Below are 21,669 nucleotides of genomic sequence, written 5' to 3' on the forward strand. Positions count from 1 at the left end.
GTTTTGTTTTGAGGTCTATAATGCTGTTAACACTGCTCTGATTAATGTTACAGATGATTTCAATAATCTCTTCATACAATCATAGTAATCTGCTAAATAATAATTACTCTAGGTTTTGCTGTGGTTCTTTGTGTCTCATCTCTAATAACTACATTTTAGTTGGCCACTTTAAAACTTGTAGAAATTAATAATTCACTTGCATTTTACAGAATCATGTTATTTTGTCTCATGTTGATATTTAATCTACATTAAATATTGTTAACAAATATTGTAAACTCTTACACATTATTTTGATTGGCAGTTTCATTTTAAATGTCAATACACAATGCAGCAATTATAAAATGTTCTCAGTTTTTCAATTTCAAACACAAAGATGACACTTTTACCACCGAACTATACACATTAATGTGCACAATATGGATTATGAATGAACAGGTTAATACAATTACATATCCCCAAGCTCAAAGACAGACAATATTTACTTGCTGTTTCAACCTAACTGTCAAAGTTTCTTTGATAGGTTGAAACAGCAAGTAAATATTGTTGGATCAATTTTAGAGGTTTTAACATATAACTGACTACAATTTATAAATGATTTTAGCCATTAATCCAAACTCCATAATAGTTATAATCCTGATGAGTCATTTTCAAAATTACATGCTATTTTCAAATTTAGTTATAAAGTAGAATTCTCATGATATATAATCATCACTTCATAGCTTTGTTAAAAGAAACTTAAACAAAACAAGCAAAAATGATACAGCAAACCAAATGAAATTTTTTTTAATGTGTTAATAATTAAATTCTAGAAACTTAGCTAATAAAAACAACTTTAGGAAGACAAAAAACAAAATCAAAATGTCGTTTTATGAGGATATAAAAACATTTACTTCAGAGTAAATGCTTTAGTAAAATATTTTAAGTGGATGAAGTGATGGAGTGAATTTTATGAGAAGAACATGTCATCAAAAAGTCAGAAACATCTAGTATTTAGTGTTCTACAAAAAGAGAAAGTGTAGGCTGAAAGCTTTTTATTCTATTTCACTAATCAATTACTTTATGTTCATAGATATATAGGTTATTAGCTTACTAATAGTATCAACTTCAAAGCCATTATTCTTGTTCCTCCATTTATTTAGTAATGTAATTTTCATCCTAATTAGCATTAATGATCTTTATCATTTGTTTTCTCTGCATAGTTTAAATAAAGGCTATTTGTTTTTCTTGTGCGTACTCCAAATATTAAATTACCGATACTATCCTTTTTTTTTTTATTTAACAAGGTTTTCTCACTTTCATTATCAGCTTCTGTACTGTCATATTGGCTGGTTTCATTTCTGTTTCAAATATCAAGCTTTGCCAGTCATTTAATATTTTGTTTCTCATTCAGTTCTTCTTGGTATTCAAATGAAGACAATTGAATTCAAAAAAGTCTTTGATCCATTTTTTGGTTCAGTCACCTATCTCGTTTCCCACTTATATTAATGTTTCAAGGAGAAATTATCCTCTCCAGTGGGAGAGAATCAACCAAGAACTCCAAGAATCTATAGTGAAGGCATTTCCTTTCTAGAAATTGCTGAAGGAAATGTTTTGGAATTTTTTTGCGGATGTGAAATTAAAAGTAAAAATAAACAACAAATATAAATATTTTTATGTCTCTATTTCAGCAACAAATAAATCTGTCTTTTAAAAGATTAATATGTTTATAGCTAAATGCCAACAGTATTGTAGGCATTCTATATAGTGGGTGGATTAATAGTTATTTCGCAGTGTTTTCTCAAATGATATTACATAATGTTTGTGAAAATTGAGAACCATGTATCTGAAACCTTAACAAATCAGCCTAAAACATCTAAATGTAAGATGCATCAAGAAAAAAATGGAGAGAAAGTATATATTATTTAATTTGATTTATTGCTAAGTTTTCTGGTTAATATTTGTTGCCGAGTTTAACATTTTATATTACAGTGGTTAGTTAACGCAGGGAAAATATTTGATTGTCAAAAGTCTTTCAATAATAAAAATTCTCTGTCCTCTTGTGATAATCTTCTTCATATGTCATTGCTATACTAAATCTAATTTGTTGGGCAGCACAACAACATTCCATGATTAATGCTTTTATTCTTTATCTTTAAGGTTGAATAGATATTAATAAATTTACTTGTAGTACTAATCAGATTTACACTAATAACAGAAGGCACATATATATGGAAAGACATAAAAATGTAGAAAACAGGTGTAGGATTGTGACAAGTAAAGTCTTTCACCTAAAATTTGCTCAAGTACAATACATACATTTACATTCCCATGAAAAATTATTATATTTTCATTTTCCTTTCTACTCATATGTCTAGTTTTTTCTTGTTCTGGTCTTCATAGTTGTTTTTATGAATTTTTTATACTTTTTTCCCGTTGTGACTGTATGATAATAGAGTTAGCAAGAAGACACAGTTGAAATAAAGCCTGGAGACCTTTATAATCCCTGTCCAATTCATTAATTGCAAGCAACATATATTATTTTTATATATTTTTTTTTATTCTGACAGTGACTGACAACATTAAATTAAAAGGTTAAGCCTAGAAATCCTGAACCTAGGATGCAAACAACACAACTCAACAAACATATATATTTGAAATATGGAAATAGAAATAGTGTGAAGTATGCTGTTTCAAAATTATTATTATTTGAGTAATGTGTACATACACATGCAAGATAATGAATCATTATTATAATTATCATCATCATGTCCTCATTAATAATAATAATAATAATAATAATAATAATAATAATAGAATTATTTTTATTCACACACATATAGTTTCAGATAAGGAAGTGAACTCTTAAGGTTAAGGGAATGGTTGCAAAATTGGAATCTTTATATTTCTACCAGATACTGAGTTAGTAGTGAACAGGGGAAGGAAGATAGAGGGTGACAGTGAAGAATCATGATACAGGGATCACATTTTGTATTCTGGTACCTACCTTAGATTGCTGACAAGGGATGAAGAACGTCTGAAATATTGTGGAAATATAAACAGTTTATTGTCAAGTGCATTTTGAAACTTGCTTAAGAGTATACAATTATCCCTGACTACACCTAGAAATATCTCGGCTCTTTATCGCATAGTTTTCATTCAGGGGAGACTTATCAAATAAGATTTATAACAAAACAAAATGCTTAGAAGGGAAAAAAATGGAAATCAAAAGTTATAACAATTCATTATTTGTATCATTAAAATTTTTCTTTTAAAAGTCAATAAAGACAACAGAGATGGATAAAAATTCCTGTGTATTCCTCTGCAAAAAATCTTGATCATTATATTTTGAAGAGAAAAATTTCTCAAAATACTTTTTATTGTAAATAAAACTTTTTTAAAAATGTGTACTTTTAATAAAAAAATTAATTTTTAAAGATTACTGGATAAACACATTAGAAAATTTTTAATGACATCCAAACATTAAATTGTTCTGTCTATAATTCTGTATATTTTTAATTTGAATGTTCTGATGCATATCATGTGTAATTTCAATTTCAAAATCAGATATGTTTGTTGAATTAGGACACATGCACTGTAAGTATATAATGGGTTTGTAATATGTGTTCTGTTATAAAACTACAAGTTCACTACTCTATCCATATAAGTATTTTAATGCTATAATCCACAACAGAATAATTCTTTAGTCAATAATGTGTGGGTATATATATAGACACACACATACATAGCTGTTATTAAACTTAAGGTCTTTTTAAATCAGACAGGCCAGCCTGTAGATATAACAGATTTTTGGCAGCCGGTTTGATTAATAAATTACATATCTAAAGTCCAATGATTGAAGGAAGGAAAAAAAAGTTTTGTTTTTGATTTTATAATGCAGTGTATCTCATGGAGCTGGGGTAGAGCTGCAATGATTTAAAAGAGAGCAGACAAATTGCAATGTTTAAAAAAAATTGAAATTGTTGTGGACCGTTTAACTTTTCAAATACCTTGGCAAAGGAAAAAAAAATTTATGAATGCAAACTCTATTTTATCTTATAAATAATGATGGATGGGGACAAAAAATTTCATATCCTTTAACAAGGCCTTGTACTTCTCTCTTGAGAATCACTACTATAATGTCTATAGAATAAATCTATAGATCTTGGCCAACAGTCTAGTATATCTTAGCATAAAGAAAACAATTACTACAAAACCACAAGTGATTTATTAATCATATTAGCTGGCAAAAATAAATTCTGTTTGAGAATTGACTTATCTGATTTAATAAAACTCTTTTAATAGCGAATATAGTGAATATATATATATATATATATATATATATATAACCGAAATCAAATCAAATTTGCAAATTCGATGACTGGCACCCATGCCAGTGGAGTGGTAAGAGCACCATCCAGCGTGATCGCTGCCAGAGCAGCTGACTGGCTTCCGTGCTGGTGGCACATAAAAAGCACCATTCGAGTGTGATCGTTACCAGCATCGCCTTACTGACACTTGTGCCGGTGGCACATGAAAAAACATTTGAGCGAGGTCGTTGCCAGTACTGCCTGACTGGCCCTCGCGTCAGTGGCACATAAAAGTACCCACTACACTCTTGGAGTGGTTGGTGCTAGGAAGGGCATCCAGCTGTAGAAACTCTGCCACATCAGATTGAAGCCTGGTGCAGCCATCTGGTTCGCCAGTCCTCAGTCAAATCATCCAACCCATGCTAGCATGGAAAGTGGATGTTAAATGATGATGATGATGATATATAGAGTTGACTTAGAATCCATAAGTCAGAAAAATATGCACTTGTATATTTCTATGTGGGTATATAAAAAAAAAAATTATACAGTATTATAAATCCATTTACAGCTGATCTTCTCAATCTGTTTTAAACTAGTTATTAAAACTGTATGTTAGATAACTGCTCAGTTAAGTTGTAAAGGGCATTATTTTTTACAATTCCTATCATCTCTGAAGAGCACGTGATATTACTTTACTATGCTGTTATCTAACATCTGGTTTTAATACCCTGTGTGAAACTAATTGATAAGATTGGCGGGACAGGTACAGTCCTACTGTGTAGTACCTTTCTAGTCATTTGACTAGAAATTCTTCAAGGTGGCACCCCAGTATGGCTCCAATCTAATGACTGAAACAAGTAAAATATAAAGATAACACACACACACACACACATAAGAATTTCTAGCTGAGTGACTCTACCTCAGTACTTATTTTATTTCAAAGCCTGGTACTTATTCTATCAGACACTTTTTTCTTAAACCACTAATTTACATGGAAGTAAATAGTCCAACACTGGTTGTCAAGTGCTGGTGTAATCAGTTGCCTTACACACACAATATTAGCTGAGATATATAGGTTTCTTCTGTAGTATATTATTGTTAAAAATGAACACTGCTAACACATCTGTAATGCATTATGTCAATAACAGTGTAGTGATTATTGGTAAAATGATTAACAAAGAAGTCCATAATAATAGAAATACTTTTACTTTTATTTCTAAAAAATGTCTATCTGTCTTAAAATTAATTCTATTTCTTGAGGAAGCTTAATTAAACTCTTTAGTTGTAAGGATTGAAGGAAATTTATGATATGAATTTCTATGTTTTTAAAACTGCTTTCTGAAAATTTGGAAATCTTACCATATAATGATTGTGTCTATTGAATTTTAAGCTTATATTTCTAAAAGAAAGGTATACATTCTTGTAACTATGAACAGATTAAAAAAGTTCTCACACAGAATATTTTTGTACAAAATAAATAAATACATGCATTTTACTTTTATGCATTGAGCACTTTGTTTTAAATTGAGCTTACTCCTTATTGTTTTTGTTATAGGAATACTCAACAATACCAATAGATACATAAAGTGTTTCAGCTGATCATATATTACCTGTGCTTTGGCAGAGTTTGTTTACCAACTAGCACTGTCAAACTGAGACTATGATATAAAATACCTGCCAAAATTGCCATGCAGTGTGATTGAAAATGGTACAATATGGTTGTGAAGTAAACTTCTTAGATACACAGACATGCTTGTATGTGTGGTAAAGATGATTCATATTTCCTATAAATTTAATTGGTAATTGCAACATACTCAATACAGACTAGTTTTATCTATTCTCTCCATCTTGAAGAAAAATAAAAAAGGAAAATGAAAGGTATGTGGTAAACACTTGAACATAGAACGAAGAAATACAAATACAGATTTTATATAAAATATTACCACTGTTCTACCAGTGCTTAAATGTGATATGAATAAATGGTTGCAATGTGAAATCAAAAGAAGTAGAAAGATTCTAAAGCTGTGTAGTTAAGAAGCTCACTTTTCAACAATGTGGTTTCAAGCTTAGTTCCAATGTGTGGCACCTTGGTTAAGTGTCTTCTATTGTAACCCTTGGCTGACCAATGCTTTGTGAGTGAATTTAGTAGACAAAAACTGTATGAAAGCAGCTCTGTGTGTGTGTATACATACATTCAGACATATGTATATGTATACATATATATGTACGAATATGTATATATTTGCGTGCGAGTATGTATGGCTTTGTATTTACATTTGTCCCCTGCTGCTTCTTGAAAACGGGTGTTGGTTTTCTTACATCCCTATGACTTAATGGCCTTGTAAAAGAGACTGATAGAATAAGTACCAGACTTTTAAAAATATGTACTAAGGTCAACTTTTAAACGGAACCCTACCAAGCAGTGCCCCAGAATGGTTGCAATCCAGTGACTGAAACAAGTAAAAAATAAAAGTCAAAGGTTTAAATATAACATACACACACAACCTTTTAAATTTATTTATTATCAAATACCCAAATATTCTTAGTGACTACTCATAATTATCAATGGATGTGTAATCATTTTTTTCTTTTACTGGTTTCAGTCATTGAGCTGTAACTATGCTGGGACATCTCCATTAATAATATTGTCAATTAAATGGAACTGGTGTAAAATTCATCAATTAGTACTTATTGTATCATTGGAAGGATGATAAGCAAAGTGTATCTCAACAGGATTTGAACTCAGAAAACAAATGGATGTAGACAAATAACACAAAGTATGTCATTTGACATTACCAATACTGCCAACCACCCATTATATTCTTATTTTTCATGGTAAAGGAAGTGAAATCAGATGGAAACAAACTAATTCTTGGAAATATTTTTCTTGGAAATATTTTTCTTGCAAATTACTTGGCTCTCCAGTTAAATATTGTATTTATTTGTAAGTTTGAAAAACCCAATAGCACAACTGATAAATAAAATCTTTTCTGACTAGATATACTTTTGAACAACTGCCAAGTATTTTTCTTTAAATTAATTTCATTCGTCATAATTGCTTTGTAGAGTAAAATTACTTTTAGAAAAGTAATTCTTAAAACTTGCCTTATTATCTTGAATATGTTTTAAAAATGTATGTCCTGCCATCATTATTAGCTAGAGAGTTGTTCATCATGTTATTTAAACTATTTAGCCAAACTTGTAAAAATATATAAATAAATGTGCTACTGTCTTTTACAGTGTAATAATAATTAGTGTATTACTAGCTAAGACTGGTGAACAGCTCGATTTTATCTGTGTTTTATCAGGTAAAAGAACCTTCCCTCTCCTATCAATATACTCACTCATCTATCATAGATTGTTTTCCTAATAAAAATATGACACTGTAGGGTAGCAAATTATTCATCTGTTCCAGCGTGAGGTTTCTCCTTGTGAAGCCTACTTAAAGCTAAATGGAACCAGCTGCTAAAAATTAACTGTTTTGGTCAAATATAAAACAGCTGTGTCATCCTATTGTAATATCATAAGTAATATTTAAAATTTATCATACTATATTTATTTACAATAATCAAAAGTTGCTACATATACACAAAAGAAAATTGGCTATAGCCACATTACTTTTAATATCAAATTGCCCCAGAACACTTTTCATTTTAAACTTATATTGTAATTAGCCTACCTGCCAATTTCAGCTTAATGAAAGTGTTATTTCTTCACTAAATCACTCCAAATTTTTAATTCTTTTCAAAATTAATCATACCGTATAAGCTATGCATTTCATTAAAAATATAGCTGGAATGATTGTTTTTAAAATTTCAAGAAAAATAAACTTCAAGGAATGATTTCAGAAATTTGAATTAAAAATATCTCTCACCTACCTATCCAATGAAATTTCTTTAACAAAAATAATGTGAAATAACTTTATACAAATATAATTTGTGGAAAAAAATATTAGAACATTTCAACTATTGTTCAAGTGGTTTTGTTGAAAATGATTTTAAACTTCAAAAAGAGCCATTCAGTCAGTGTTATTCTTTAATTCTTGGAAAGTTGTCATGATTTGCTTTGAGGTATTTCTGAAACATGTTTCAATTTTGTGTGTGAATTATTGTCCAAACAATAGAAGTGAGAATATGGGTAGTTAGTTTCAGTTCTATAAAACAGGCGTAATTAAAGAAAAGAATATTGGCAATGACGTGCCAGTGTTTCTAATATGAGTAACTGTAACAGTAGCATATCATGTAGATTATCCTTGATTAGGCTATGCACATTGCATTTCACTTCAGTAAATTCTCTAATCGTCATGTAGAATATTTCTCATTACACACACATATAATGCACACATACACATGATTTTGCTTATCCAGTTTGTACTCCTCCTCAATGTCATCATGATCATGATCATCATCATCATCATCACCATCATCATCAATGCCATTGTTACTGCTACATCCTACTTGACAAACTGATAGAATCATTACAACCTCAAATGAAATACTTTGCAGTATTTATTTTGATTTCTTGCATTCTGAGTTCCATTCCCTCTGAGAGCAACTTTGCCTTTCATCCTCCTGGGGTCAATAAATTAAGTAAGACTGGCTTGAACTCTTTATATTCTGCGTTCAGTTGTTGCCCTGATCTACTTAGATTGTAGCTTTAATCTATTACCTGGTTTAAGAACATCACACATCCCAATCCACTCTGTTACAAACATTCAGATCAATTTGAAGACAACTTCCTCCTTCTCTTCCACCAGTCCCAAAGGTTTTGAAAAGGGGTCATGAGCATTGCCCTTCTCTTCTGACTAAGTGATAAAACTAAATTTTTTAGATGCTGAATCTTTTGCTGAACTAACAGAGAACCAACCTTTATTCTAGACTGATCATTATACATCATCAGATGATCAATTTATTTTAACTTTTTTCACTTACACCTTATATAACTTGCCCTATCAGAGGTAAATGACACTGAATTTTGATGTACTTCTTACACAGGTCATTATAATTTCAAGTGAATTCATATTGACAAATATTCTTGTCTGTATGGTGCTTCTAGAGTTCTAATTTCTTGCTAGTTTGTAACAGATTACATTTCATATTTTATATAAATGCTACTTACACAAAATATGTGGTGGTAACATTTGCATACGGTTCTACACTGTGGGGCTGAACCCAAAATACATACATATATATGTGTGTGTATGCATATTATAGTTCCTGTTTGCCAAAGTAATACCAATAACCAGGTGACAAATATTCTTAGACATGTAATGCACAGTATTATCAAATTCTGGTGGCAAAGTGATATGAATTTCACTGACACATACACATTATAATATATTTACTTCATAAATATATTATGCATTAAATGTATCATATAATCATATGTAAAATATATACAGTGCATATATAAATGCACGCTTAACCATGTAACTCATATTCTTTAACGATCTTCTGTCAAGTATGAACTGATCGATAAAGAAAGTTTTTAACTTGTCTGTAAGTCATGTAGTTACTACACCACCCATAAATGAAGAGTTATAACCAAACAGTGTGTAATGATAGCATGCAAATGTTTATTATCTGTACTTTAAATATGTTATTACCCTGTTTAAAAATACATATATTCATAACAATTTTATTTCATGACCACTGCTGATATCACACACACACACACACACACACACGCACATAAAATGGCAGTCATTATATCCTGTTTAACATGGATGTATTATTAGGACATAGCATTACTTTGGTATTTGACTTGAGAGATTCTCCCATAGACAATTGGTTGCAGACAAGAATCGTCTAGTATGGGAGGCAGAACAGCAAGATCATGTAAGTTTAGCGTATCTGCACTTCATCAGTGGCAGGCATCCACTCACCAAATGCCAGCTAAATCTCACTGCTAATGATATATAGAAAAATAGTGACCTGTATATATATATATATATATATATATATATATATATATATATACATACATATATATATATATATATATATATATATATACATACATATATATATATATATATATATATATAAATGAAACTGTATGTCTGTATACATGTATAGCCCTGAAAGGCTCCAAACGAGTGCATATATATATTCATTATTAAAAGAGTGCATAGTTTTGATTTTCAAAATCTATGACAGCAATGGAAAAGAAAGATCTCTCTATATATTTGTATATCTCTTTTGTTTATGCTTTTCTCATTGTAAACTTTCACTCTCTCTCCCTCTCTGTATATATACTCATCACATTCTCTCTCACTCTCTGTATATAAATATCACTCATGTTGCATGTGTGCCTGTCAGTGTGCATGTATGTAAGGAATTTCATTAAGATGACAGAGTCGAAAGACCCTCATAAAGCATCAGCAACAAGCAAAAACAAAAACCTAGTTTATTGATACATTGCCCCAAATAATGCAAAAATCTGTCCTTATCAAGAGGCTTATCTATTGGGGAAGATATGGTCTGACATGGAACAAAAAATTGGACATAAAGGCATTTTAATGTGAAAATTGTCCAGCAACTATGGGATACATGGGAAGTGTGTGTGTGTGTGTGTGTGTATCTTCTTTTACATACTCCAGTCATTGGACTGCGACCATGCTGGGGCACTGCCTTGCAAGCTTTAGTTGAACAAATTGACTCTGGTATTTTTCTTTTTAAAACTGATACTTATTCTACCAGTTGCTTTTGCCAAACTGCTAAGTTATAGGGAGATAAACAAACCAAATGGTAGGGGAAAGATAACACAAAAACGCACTCATGCACACACTACACATATACAACATGCTTCCACACACTTTCTAGTTACCAAATCCACTCACAAGGCATTGGTTGGCCCAGGGCTACAGTAGAAGACACTTGCCCAAGGTGCCACGCAGTGGGCCTGAACCTGAAACCATGTAGTTACAAAGCAAGTTTTTTAACTACTTAGGCCTCTCTGTGTGTATACATATACATACATACACATGTTTATGCTTATATATATGTACATACATACACATGTGTATATGCTTATATTTATATATACATATATTCATTCATACACACACACACACATATATATATATATATATATATATATATATATATATATATATATATATATATATATATATATATATATATATATATATATATATATATATATATATATATATATACATACACACACACACACATATGCTACACTCTATGAAACTTTCTGCCAGTGTCTATTGAGTTTTTTAGTGTTTTACCCACAAAAAAGGAAAAGTGTCTAACTACACTACTCTATACATCATTGCCATCAGCACCACAGCTACCTCTATCACCATAAATTCACATCAATTTTTCTGTGCTGACATAAGTTATATATATGTGGCATAAAGAACTTGGTTCAATGTAGCTTTATATATGTATAAATATACTTGTTTGTATCAAATTCTCAGACTTGTCTACTTTGTCTAGAATTTAAACATTTATTCTTTTTATGAACCACAAATGTAAAGTTTTTTATATTTTCTTTCAATGTCCATTTTTGAAAAGTACTCTTTGAAATCTTGATGTAATATTCATCATAAGTTAGTAAATGTTTTTACACACACACATGCATGCACACACACACACACACACACAAACACACACACGCACGCACACAACATTCACTTAAACGCATTCACACATATATGAATATCTAATGTTCACATGCACACAAACATAAATGTAAGCGCACATGCATATATCAAACTTGTATATATGTCCCTGTCAATAATGGCCCAATAATATTTTCATTTTTATTTTTCTGAATATGGTTCTTTAATTCATTTAATCTATAACTAACATCAAAATGAAATTATGACTATGACATACCATAAAAACATAAGAAGCTTATGTTTTTCTTCTCTTATCAGTCCATTACTTGATATGTTAGCTGCTCTTTCCATTCAGCCATTCATGTGGTACAGTGTGTTGATTCAATGGCAGCTTGGATGACAGCCAACTAGGTGATGTATAACTGGATAACTAACTTGGCTATCTAACATCCTTAAGTGACTGGGTTGCATAAGTTTAGTCAGAAAGAAGTATTGCTGATGTTGCTTAGCTCCAGATCAACCCCGATTTAGCAAATCCTTCCAGCTGCGATTATTTTTGTTTTCAATCTGAGGGTCTACATGTGCCAGCTGTCCCCACTTTTTTGATATCCTCTCATCTCTCAATCACCCCCCCCCCCTATTTTATTCACTGCATTATGCTTCTTGTATAATTAAAGATACCAGTGAATCTTTCCTATTCACTGTATCATATTGTTCATGTTGGGTTGTCATTGGACATTTCTCTGTCTGTCTGTCTCTCTACTAAGCTGCCTGTGTAACGAGGGATGGCACTGGGGCTACTTGAACTTAATCTCTCCTCCGTCATCATTACGTACTCATAACACCTGACCATTGCTTTTTCTGTTCGAACAGTCAACATTTCCTCTCCCTCCTGCTCTTTCACCCCTCACTCCACTCACTCTGTTTCTGTTATCATACTCCTATTCTATTCATCCACACATCCTCTGTCTTGTACTCAGACTCTTAAGTTTTCATCTGCTTCTAATAATTCAGCAGCTGCACAGCGACACTATGAGATGACATGGCTGTAAACAATAATCTGGACAGCTGAATTTATTGTCTCTTATTTTCAGTGTTATTAGTATCTTTCTTGCTCGACATCTGAATGGTGAAATCATTTTAGTACTAACATTATTAAAAGAGGTGTCACTAATTATTACAATTTCCAGGTGATTATTTACTATGATTTTCAGAAGTTAAACAGATTCTGATTTTGATATTACAAATTCTGCTGCCATTGTGTATTGAGGTTACAATGTGTTGACAGGAAAATGATTGAAGCTTTCCAACATTGAGTTGCATCTTGTTTGCATCAGCTAACTTGTATGTATTGTAATAAATTCCTTCTGCAAATTCTTGAAATCATTGATAATATTAATTGCCTATGCTATTCCGGTATCATGATCATGGTTATTGAAAGTACCTGTTTTAATAATTGAGGATATGTCTGAAAGAACTATTATCAACATTAATAACATTTCTTTTGAGATGATGACTTGGAATAGCTGACATTGTTTTAAAATGGCATCATTAGCTGCATCAACTTGACTATTGTGGTTTCAAAAGTAATACTAGTGCTCCATGATTCTATGTTGTCATGAAAGTGACCATGCTCAATATGCAAGGCAGAAATTGGTAGGAATCCCATAAAGTGTTTATAGATTATTAACACATTAAAATTTAAATGGCATAGCAAACAGGATGACAGGGAACATAGACTTTTATAAGTGGAAGATGTATAGGAATAGTGAGCAGTAGGAGTACATGTGAAATAAGTTTCTTCAGATGTTTGGAAGGCTTCCTGGAAGTAGCTGAAAGCATTTTTTTTTTTGTTTTTTAGGACACTTAGTTAGAGAGGAGGTGTGTGTTCTGAAATCATATTTTCTAGAAAAAGTCAGTGAGCAGTAAAGGGTTTCTCCCTCAGAGAGAAGAGCAAATTTCTGTATAATGTGCAATGTTGCATGGCAGTAAGTTGTGGGCATTGAATGCAGAGAATTCCAGAAAGAAATGAAGTGAGTATACACTGCTGGATTGAATATCTAATGTTAATGTGCATGAATGATGGAACACAAATGTGTTGGAAGAAAAACTGGATTAAAGGTGACTTGGGTGTAATATGTGAGAGAAGACAACCATGGTTCAAACAAGCGATTTATATGGAGGACAACAGTAGTGTAAAGAAGTACCTATTCTTAAAAGTACATAAAATCTGTTGCAAAGGGAGACTAAAGAAGGCATGGGGTGAAGTGGTGAAAATCGATCTCAAGAAGCTGATCCTCCTGAAGAGATGACAAACTACCATAAAATGTGGTTAAACATAATGCTGTAGAACACATTTCAAACCCAAACAAACATAGAAAGGTGTACAGAGTGTTGAAGGTAAGTTAGAGGAATGATATTTATGCTTAGGGATCTCCTCCCCAAAATTGTTTATATTAACTCTCCATCTACTGCTCTCTCTCTCTCTTCTCTTCATTACTCTCTTATTTATCACTCAACTTCTTTCCTATCAATAGACTCCTCTACTATCACTCATTCTCTTTCCAATCAAACTACCTGTGTATTGCATTAGTTATATCCATATTAAATCCTCCTCTTCCTGTCACCTTTCTTTATCACCAGACATCATTCACTCCCTTATCATTCATAACTGGCATTCATCACTTTCATTACTTCTATCACTAATCATTGTTCTCCATCACTCTCTTTTATTTCTGATATTCCTTCTTCTTTCACACGGTTTCTTTTCCCCTCTCTCTTCAACCCTCATGCAGTTTCTATCGAATCTCCCTGCCAATGATTTTCATGTAGCTGTCTTAGTCTGTCTGTTTGTCTCAACTCCCTCCTATTATTCATTGCTCTATCTCCTTCCTATCACTCCAGTTTTCCTCACCATCCCCTTACTCTGATTCTTTTTCATCATTTTCTTTTTTATTACCCTCTCAGTTATGTTGCTTCAGTCCAATTTCTGTACCAACAATTGATATGTAACTGTCTAGCATTCCTTACTCTCTCTTCTATTTCTCTCTCTTATATCACTCCTAAACTCCTATCACACTGCTTCTCATTTTAATATTCTACCATCCTCATTTCTTTCCTTCACTATTGGGTGGAAAGCCTCAGTGAGATGATGATAGAGTATTGGTTTCAAATTTTGACACAAGGCCAGCAATTTTAGAGGGAGTGGGTATATTGATTACATTGACCCTAGCGTTTAAGAAATAAGTGGATGGGGGTCGATGTAACCCCTGCTCTTAAAATTGCTGGCTTGTACCAAAATTTAAAACCAATATTCTATCATTCTCTCACTCAGGCTTCCCACCCAATTATGGTGGAAATGAGTGAATGAATGGAGACGCCACAGGAAAGAGAGGACATCATTCTAGTGCTGTAAATGAATGAATGGAGACAGCAAAGAAAAGAAATGACTCTTTAGGTTTGCTAGAAACAAGGTGGTGTCACTAGTACTAATATCATGATAAAACATACCCAGTATCTTATTCAAAGTGATTGACTGAAAAGGTATCCAGCCATAGAAGGCATACAAAAATGGAATGCATGAATGAGATGTGGCTTGTGATTTACACTCCAAATAGAAATTGATTTCAATCCTGAAAACTCATCAATCTCAGACCAGCATAAAAAAAACATAAAAATGATGTTGATATGATGTATATATAGATATATAAACATGCATATACTTATGCAAACATATATATATAGATATATATACACATATATAATCTATCTATTTATCTGTGTGTTTGTCTGTCCTATCAGCCTGTGTCCATCCATCCGTCCATTGTCTATCTGTCTGTTTGTCTCTCTGTTTCTCTCTACATATGTGTGAGTGTGTACACACACACACACACCCATGTGCATACACATACAGACACACAAACAAAGCGAATTAACATGCATACCTCACTATTCACATTAAGGAATGTGAGTGTGAAAAAGAAGAATAAACTATGTTCCTGCTAATACTGGTGTTGATGACAGCAGTTGACAATCTGATATAATCATTCCCCAATTCCTCTGGAAATGTTCTTTGTTTAGTGTAATTAGTTGTCAGTCAGACATAAATATCGTCTAAATATGAACATAAACTATCAAATGTTTAGAATGTTAGAATAAATGCACTAATGAAGTAGTTTACACACTTTTAAAATATCTCGAAAGGCATCTCTATTCAACTGGTGCATGAATGGATGTTGCTGTGAATAACAAATGGCCACAACCCAAAGAAGATTTAAGACTTATTGAACCTTTCAAATGCATTTTTAGATATGGTGATTGTCTCAAGTTTTCCTCTTCTGCAGCTTGGTTAGCTGAATTAGTTATGTACACCACCTCCTACCCACCCTTCCATGCATCACATAAAGAAAAAAAACCATAATTTTTTTTATAGATTTCACTTTAGTATTTGATTATAGCTTTCATTTTGCAAAGAATACATTTAAATGTTTTGGGAAATGTTACAAATTTTTAAAGGCAACCCATTTCATTTTTATAATTTTGTACTATATAATTATCATAATTTTCAATTTTGGTATCTTTTTCTTCTTGTGTAATTTATGTAAAAGTGGATATAAAAGCAATACAGAAACATAATGAATAAGTTGATTGGAAATTATTGGAAAATTAACACTAACAAATACTTTTAATAAATATGACCTAGTTATAGAATTTTTGTATTGGTAATTATCTGCAAACCATTCCTAACATTAAGCAATTAGGAGAACTTTAAAAGGTGAAATTATAGGTTTCAGTATTTCTTTCAATGTTACATTGTTTTTAAGAGTTGTTTACAAACCCTCATCTCAAATTCGCCTGCAGTTTTAAAAATAGCCTTAAAAAAGCAGTAAACAAAAGAAAAAGGAAGAAGATAAGGTAAAATTTATATCCTGTGTCAATTCTTCCTTAAATTCTGAAAAGATTTTTTTTTATTTGAATGTTACAGCTGTTTTAATTACATCTCAACAACATTGACTACAATAAAAGCAAGCTGAACAAAATAAGATGGGAAGAAACAGCTAAATTACTTTCTCAAACTGCTAATAACAGCAATAACAGCAAAAACTAAAGCTTCCCTCGTTTATTTTATTGAATGTGAAACCAAATATAACCTTTCTTCAGTTAGTCTGAACATATTTAATGCAGTGTGAATTAAAAAGCTAATTGGAAATAATTATGTGGCAAGTATCAAACAATATAAGTCAATGACAAATATTTTAATTATTTCAGCAAATACAGGAGACAACTCTGGAATATTTCAGCTTTATTATAACCTCAAAGGTAAAGCATAAAGTTCATTGTACTTGCTGAAGTAGTAATGTGAGAATTACTAAATAAATATACAAGACTACGTACTGGCTGGTGTAGAAAAATAACATTTTTAGTGGATACATACCAAGCCTAGTATACCAGACCAAAAGACATAAGGACAAACTGGTAGCAAAAACAGTTTCCTACCATGCATAGTTGATGTTATTTTAAGTACATATCTTCTCATGAAGGACTGGATCATTATAATATTTACTATACTGGTATGGATAATTCAATTCTAACTTTATAAGATGTTTCTGCCTCTGTTACAGTATTATCAGTCCAGTATTATGAGACAGTGGTCTTTATCAGAGATGATTGGTAATATACACAAGAATTATGTCTCCTCACAAAAAGCGAGCAGGTTCTATATAAATTAGCAATTAGTAACAGAAGCAGCCTTTGTGACAAATATTGATCAACACATCAAACCTAACCCGGATGTGTTAGACTGCAGTGAATATTCTGAGAAATCATCTTGTGCAGACGACAAGTGCTGATATTTCACCAGTACTGGCAGCTGGTATTGTTGTATCACATGCTTTCATAGTATTTAGAATAATCAGTAACAGACAGCCAAACATCGAATCGTGATCTGAAATATGGTGAAATCACATGATACAACAGTGTCATCTGTTGGTGCTGATGAAATATCAATTGATATTATCTGTGCTTTTTAGCATTTGTTGTCTACCTGTGATGATTTATCAGGACGTTTACTGCAGTCTAAGGCATTATAAACAATACATCCAAGTTAGGCTGGATGTGCTAACTTATATTCCCTTGTTTTAGTAATATTAATTCTCTTCTTCAGCATACATTTTAATGTCTGCTATTTAGTGATACTTTGTATGTGTTCAGTTCATTGTTGTCTAAAATTTCCTTATAATATAACAACTTCTGAAATGAATTTTCCCAAAGTCCATCATCCTCCAGACACTTTTCTGAACAATATAGATTCCTAACGTTTTAAACTAAGATTTAACTACCTGAGGGATTATTTATTTATCACCTTCATCAATGAATGAAATGTTAAAATGTGATAAATGAAATGGATTTGAATCACAAAAAGAAAAAAAAATACTGATGAAATCAAATAAAAAATATATAAAAGGATCCATTGGAAAATTTGTCCTTATAAATATCTGTACACTTTGGCCCAACTTTGGCTCACCATTTACTAATACAAGCCATGTCTACTATTCCTCAAAAGTTTAATCTCTCATTCCAAATCTGTAAATCCATATCTGCTGTCTATATTACACATCATATATCAAGTACTTTCCTAAATGCGGTGTAAGTGCTTATGTATACTCCATATTCCTCAACACAGCAATCTGATCTGGAGATCAGCAATAATAACTTTCATATATTATACTGAAGTCTTCTCTGTTCTTCTAAATCCATCTGCTGTCTCTTGCTCTATCCAAAGTTGTTCAACCATTATTAGATGTACCGTCACACCTATTACAGTCCAAATTCTATGTGGTTCTGTTGCAGCTAGCTTTTCTATTGCTGTACTACAACACTTGGAGGAAATTCTTCACTGTCACCAGCCCAGAAGTATTTAGTCTATATATATATCTATATCATTATAAATACGAGATTCTGTCAGTCCATCCTTCCATAATCCCTGTATCTCAGTCAGCTTTTGCTCTACATAGACATATTATACCTTTTTGGAATCAGGATGATCCCAGTATTGAAAATCTGTCCTTCATTTGGTTCCAAAACATCCAGCATTGGGATCAGGTGAGATTTGTTATATGTTAACAGTTGAAAATTCAAATTTTAAAAGAACTTCAAAAATTTGTAAACTTACAAGTTTTTCATTTAAACTGAATTTAAAGTAGTACCTAAACTTTGTGTGGATATAAAAAGTATTTTCAATTCAGTTCACTTAAAACTAGACCCAAGTTAGAGTGAGAGATTTTGAAAAACTTGAGTGAGAAATATTGAAGATCTCTAACTTTTGGCCAAAATCAGACTTCTATCCAAATTGGACTTTTGACCAGATTGGACTTCCAGCCTGATTGGACTTTTGGCAGAGTCAGTTTATTCAGAGGTTTGGCTGCTGGAAGATTTGCAGCTCAGCTACTGGATCAGGGAAATGGAAGCATTCAGCAAGACAGTAATGGAGACATCACTCTTCCAAATGGCTGAGGCATTTTGGTTAAAACTGTAGAAAAGTTGATTACCAAGGTTTACCTAAACATTGAACATAATTTTCAAGATCATGATTGGCTTTGTGAAAGAGCCATACTTGCACCAAAGAATGAAACTGTCCAGGTTGTTAATTGGAAACTTATGCAATCAATCCATACTGAAGAAAAAAATTGTTTCTCAGTTGATACTGTTGTGGACCCCAATGATGCTGTGAATTATCCTACTGAGTTTCTTAACTCTTTGGATCCGCCTGGAATGCCTTCTTACAAACTGAAATTGAAGAAAGGTGTTCCAGTCATGCTTTTGAGAAATCTGGATCTGCTAAAGCTGTGCAATGGATCAGGACTGATTGTCAAGCAAACACATCCACACCTTTTGGAAGCAACAATCCTCACTGGACAACGAAAGGAAGAAAATGTGTTTATTCCAAGAATTCCAGTGATTCCAGCAGACATGCCCTTTGAATTCAAGAGACTTCAGTTTCCAGGAAGAATTAATTTTGCAAATATACATATATTCATATAATAACATAATCACATAACCACACAGTAAAGTGTCTTGCTCAAGGACACAATGTACTGCCAGCAATCAAACTCGTGGCCCTATGATTGTGAGCTTAATACCCTAACCACGAAGCCACATGCCTTCACACATTACTTACATTACAACCACAAGCATACTAATGCACTTTTCCCTTTGTCTGTCTTCTATTTCGACTACAGTGGAATCTGCTTCTTTTAACTTGCAAACTGTGTACTCCTTGATAGACAACATTGCCTCTTGTCAGCATCATTTCAACTGTATGTTACCCACCAAACCCCACACAAAGTATTTGATTAAATCTACACCAACATTTTATTAGTTCATTATATAAATTAATTTTTTTTACCTTTCTTGTAACTGTTTTCCAGGAATAAGTCCAGCTCGGAGATTGCTATCTCCTTCTTTACGTGCCTGCCACCAAAGTGGATCTTCTTGACTAACAATCTGAAGAACATCTCCCTTCTGGAAAGGAAGACCTGCTTCTGGGCAAGGAATAATGGGGTCATCAAAGGGATCATAATCAAATAGAGCTCGAAGTCTTATTTGAGTTGAACGATAATATGGCTGAAAAATAAAACGGAATAATCACGGATCAATTAAGCTTTTAATCACACTTTACTGGAATAAGCCAAATAATTTTATTTAAATCTAACAAGAAATTAGATTTTGTTGGATTTTGAACTTATAGATGAAAATAAAGGCAACATCTATTTCTATCATATTGAGCAAAACAGACCCAAAATTGATTCCCTTTTTTCTAGAGAATGTCGAATATTTTTTGTTTATGTATTTGTTTTGCAAGATTCTTGATGTGAAATTGTGTGTTGAAAAATATATTGTTATATTTGATGATGGTCATATTTTACCAATCAAACACACATGCATAATATGTTTGGTCTTCACTTCAGCTTTATTATCATTATTTTACTTTCTTTATCAAAACTCTTTTGTCACACATCCTGCGACCTCTTCAGTGACTCTTTATCCCATGTGTCTCAAGCAGAACAAGAAAAGACACATGGGATTAAAAGTCATTGAAGAGGTCACAAGATGTATGAAAAAAGAGAGTTTTAACAAAGAAAATAAAATGATACTAATAAAGTTGAAGTGAAGACTAAATATATAGTGCATATGTTTAATTGGCAAAATATGACCATCCTCACTAATTCATTAAAAAAAGAATGATCATTTTTTTTTAATGATTTAGTAAGCAGTAGAGGGACAGTGCCCATGACTTTTTTCTGAGACTGTTGGTACAAAGAGAAGAAGAAACCATGATTTACAGGTTGTTGCAGCTCATCAGAGATCTGTTCTGAATGCTTACAAGAAATTGAACAGTGAAAGGTACTCCATAGGCCAGTGGTGGAGTTAAAACCAAGCAAAAGATTAAAGCTAATGTCTTAGAACATGTTAAATCAATCCAGCTATTGAAAAATGCAATGGTAAAATAGACATGCCCAAGATGCCACATGGTAGGTCCAAGCCAGGAGTCATATGAACCTGAAACAAACTTCTTACAACCCACCTTAGACCTCCCTTGGTTCTATGATGCAAACTTCCTGTTTCAAAGTGATCTAAATAAAAACCTTCCATCAACATCTTATTCATGTTTCAAGCACCAGTTTAATAATGGTTTTAAATTTTGGCACAAGGCCAGCAAGTTCGTGGCAGTGGGTAAATCGTTTACATTGACCTGAGTGCTCAACAGGTACTAATTTTATTAACCCTGAAGGG

General features: G+C 32.2%; 1 protein-coding gene across 50 annotated transcripts in view; it reads right to left on the reverse strand.

Moving 5' to 3' along the window:
* The window catches only part of LOC106869047 (MAGUK p55 subfamily member 7), an 850,742-nt gene that overhangs the window by 67,492 nt on the left and 761,581 nt on the right, over positions 1-21,669 (reverse strand). For 27 of the 50 annotated variants that reach the window (XM_089358318.1, XM_089358304.1, XM_089358298.1 and 24 more), the window contains 2 exons: positions 20,282-20,499; positions 2,984-3,013 (listed from right to left, as the gene is read on the reverse strand). In XM_089358318.1, the coding sequence (XP_089214444.1) occupies positions 2,984-3,013; positions 20,282-20,499 (248 nt within the window). The remainder of the gene's footprint in view (positions 1-2,983; positions 3,014-20,281; positions 20,500-21,669) is intronic. The other 23 variants (XM_089358333.1, XM_089358312.1, XM_089358328.1 and 20 more) reach the window with 1 other exon arrangement.

This window comes from Octopus bimaculoides, chromosome 10 (genome assembly GCF_046866305.1).
Source record: "Octopus bimaculoides isolate indiv1 chromosome 10, ASM4686630v1, whole genome shotgun sequence".
NCBI classification, from domain to species: Eukaryota; Metazoa; Mollusca; class Cephalopoda; order Octopoda; family Octopodidae; genus Octopus; species Octopus bimaculoides.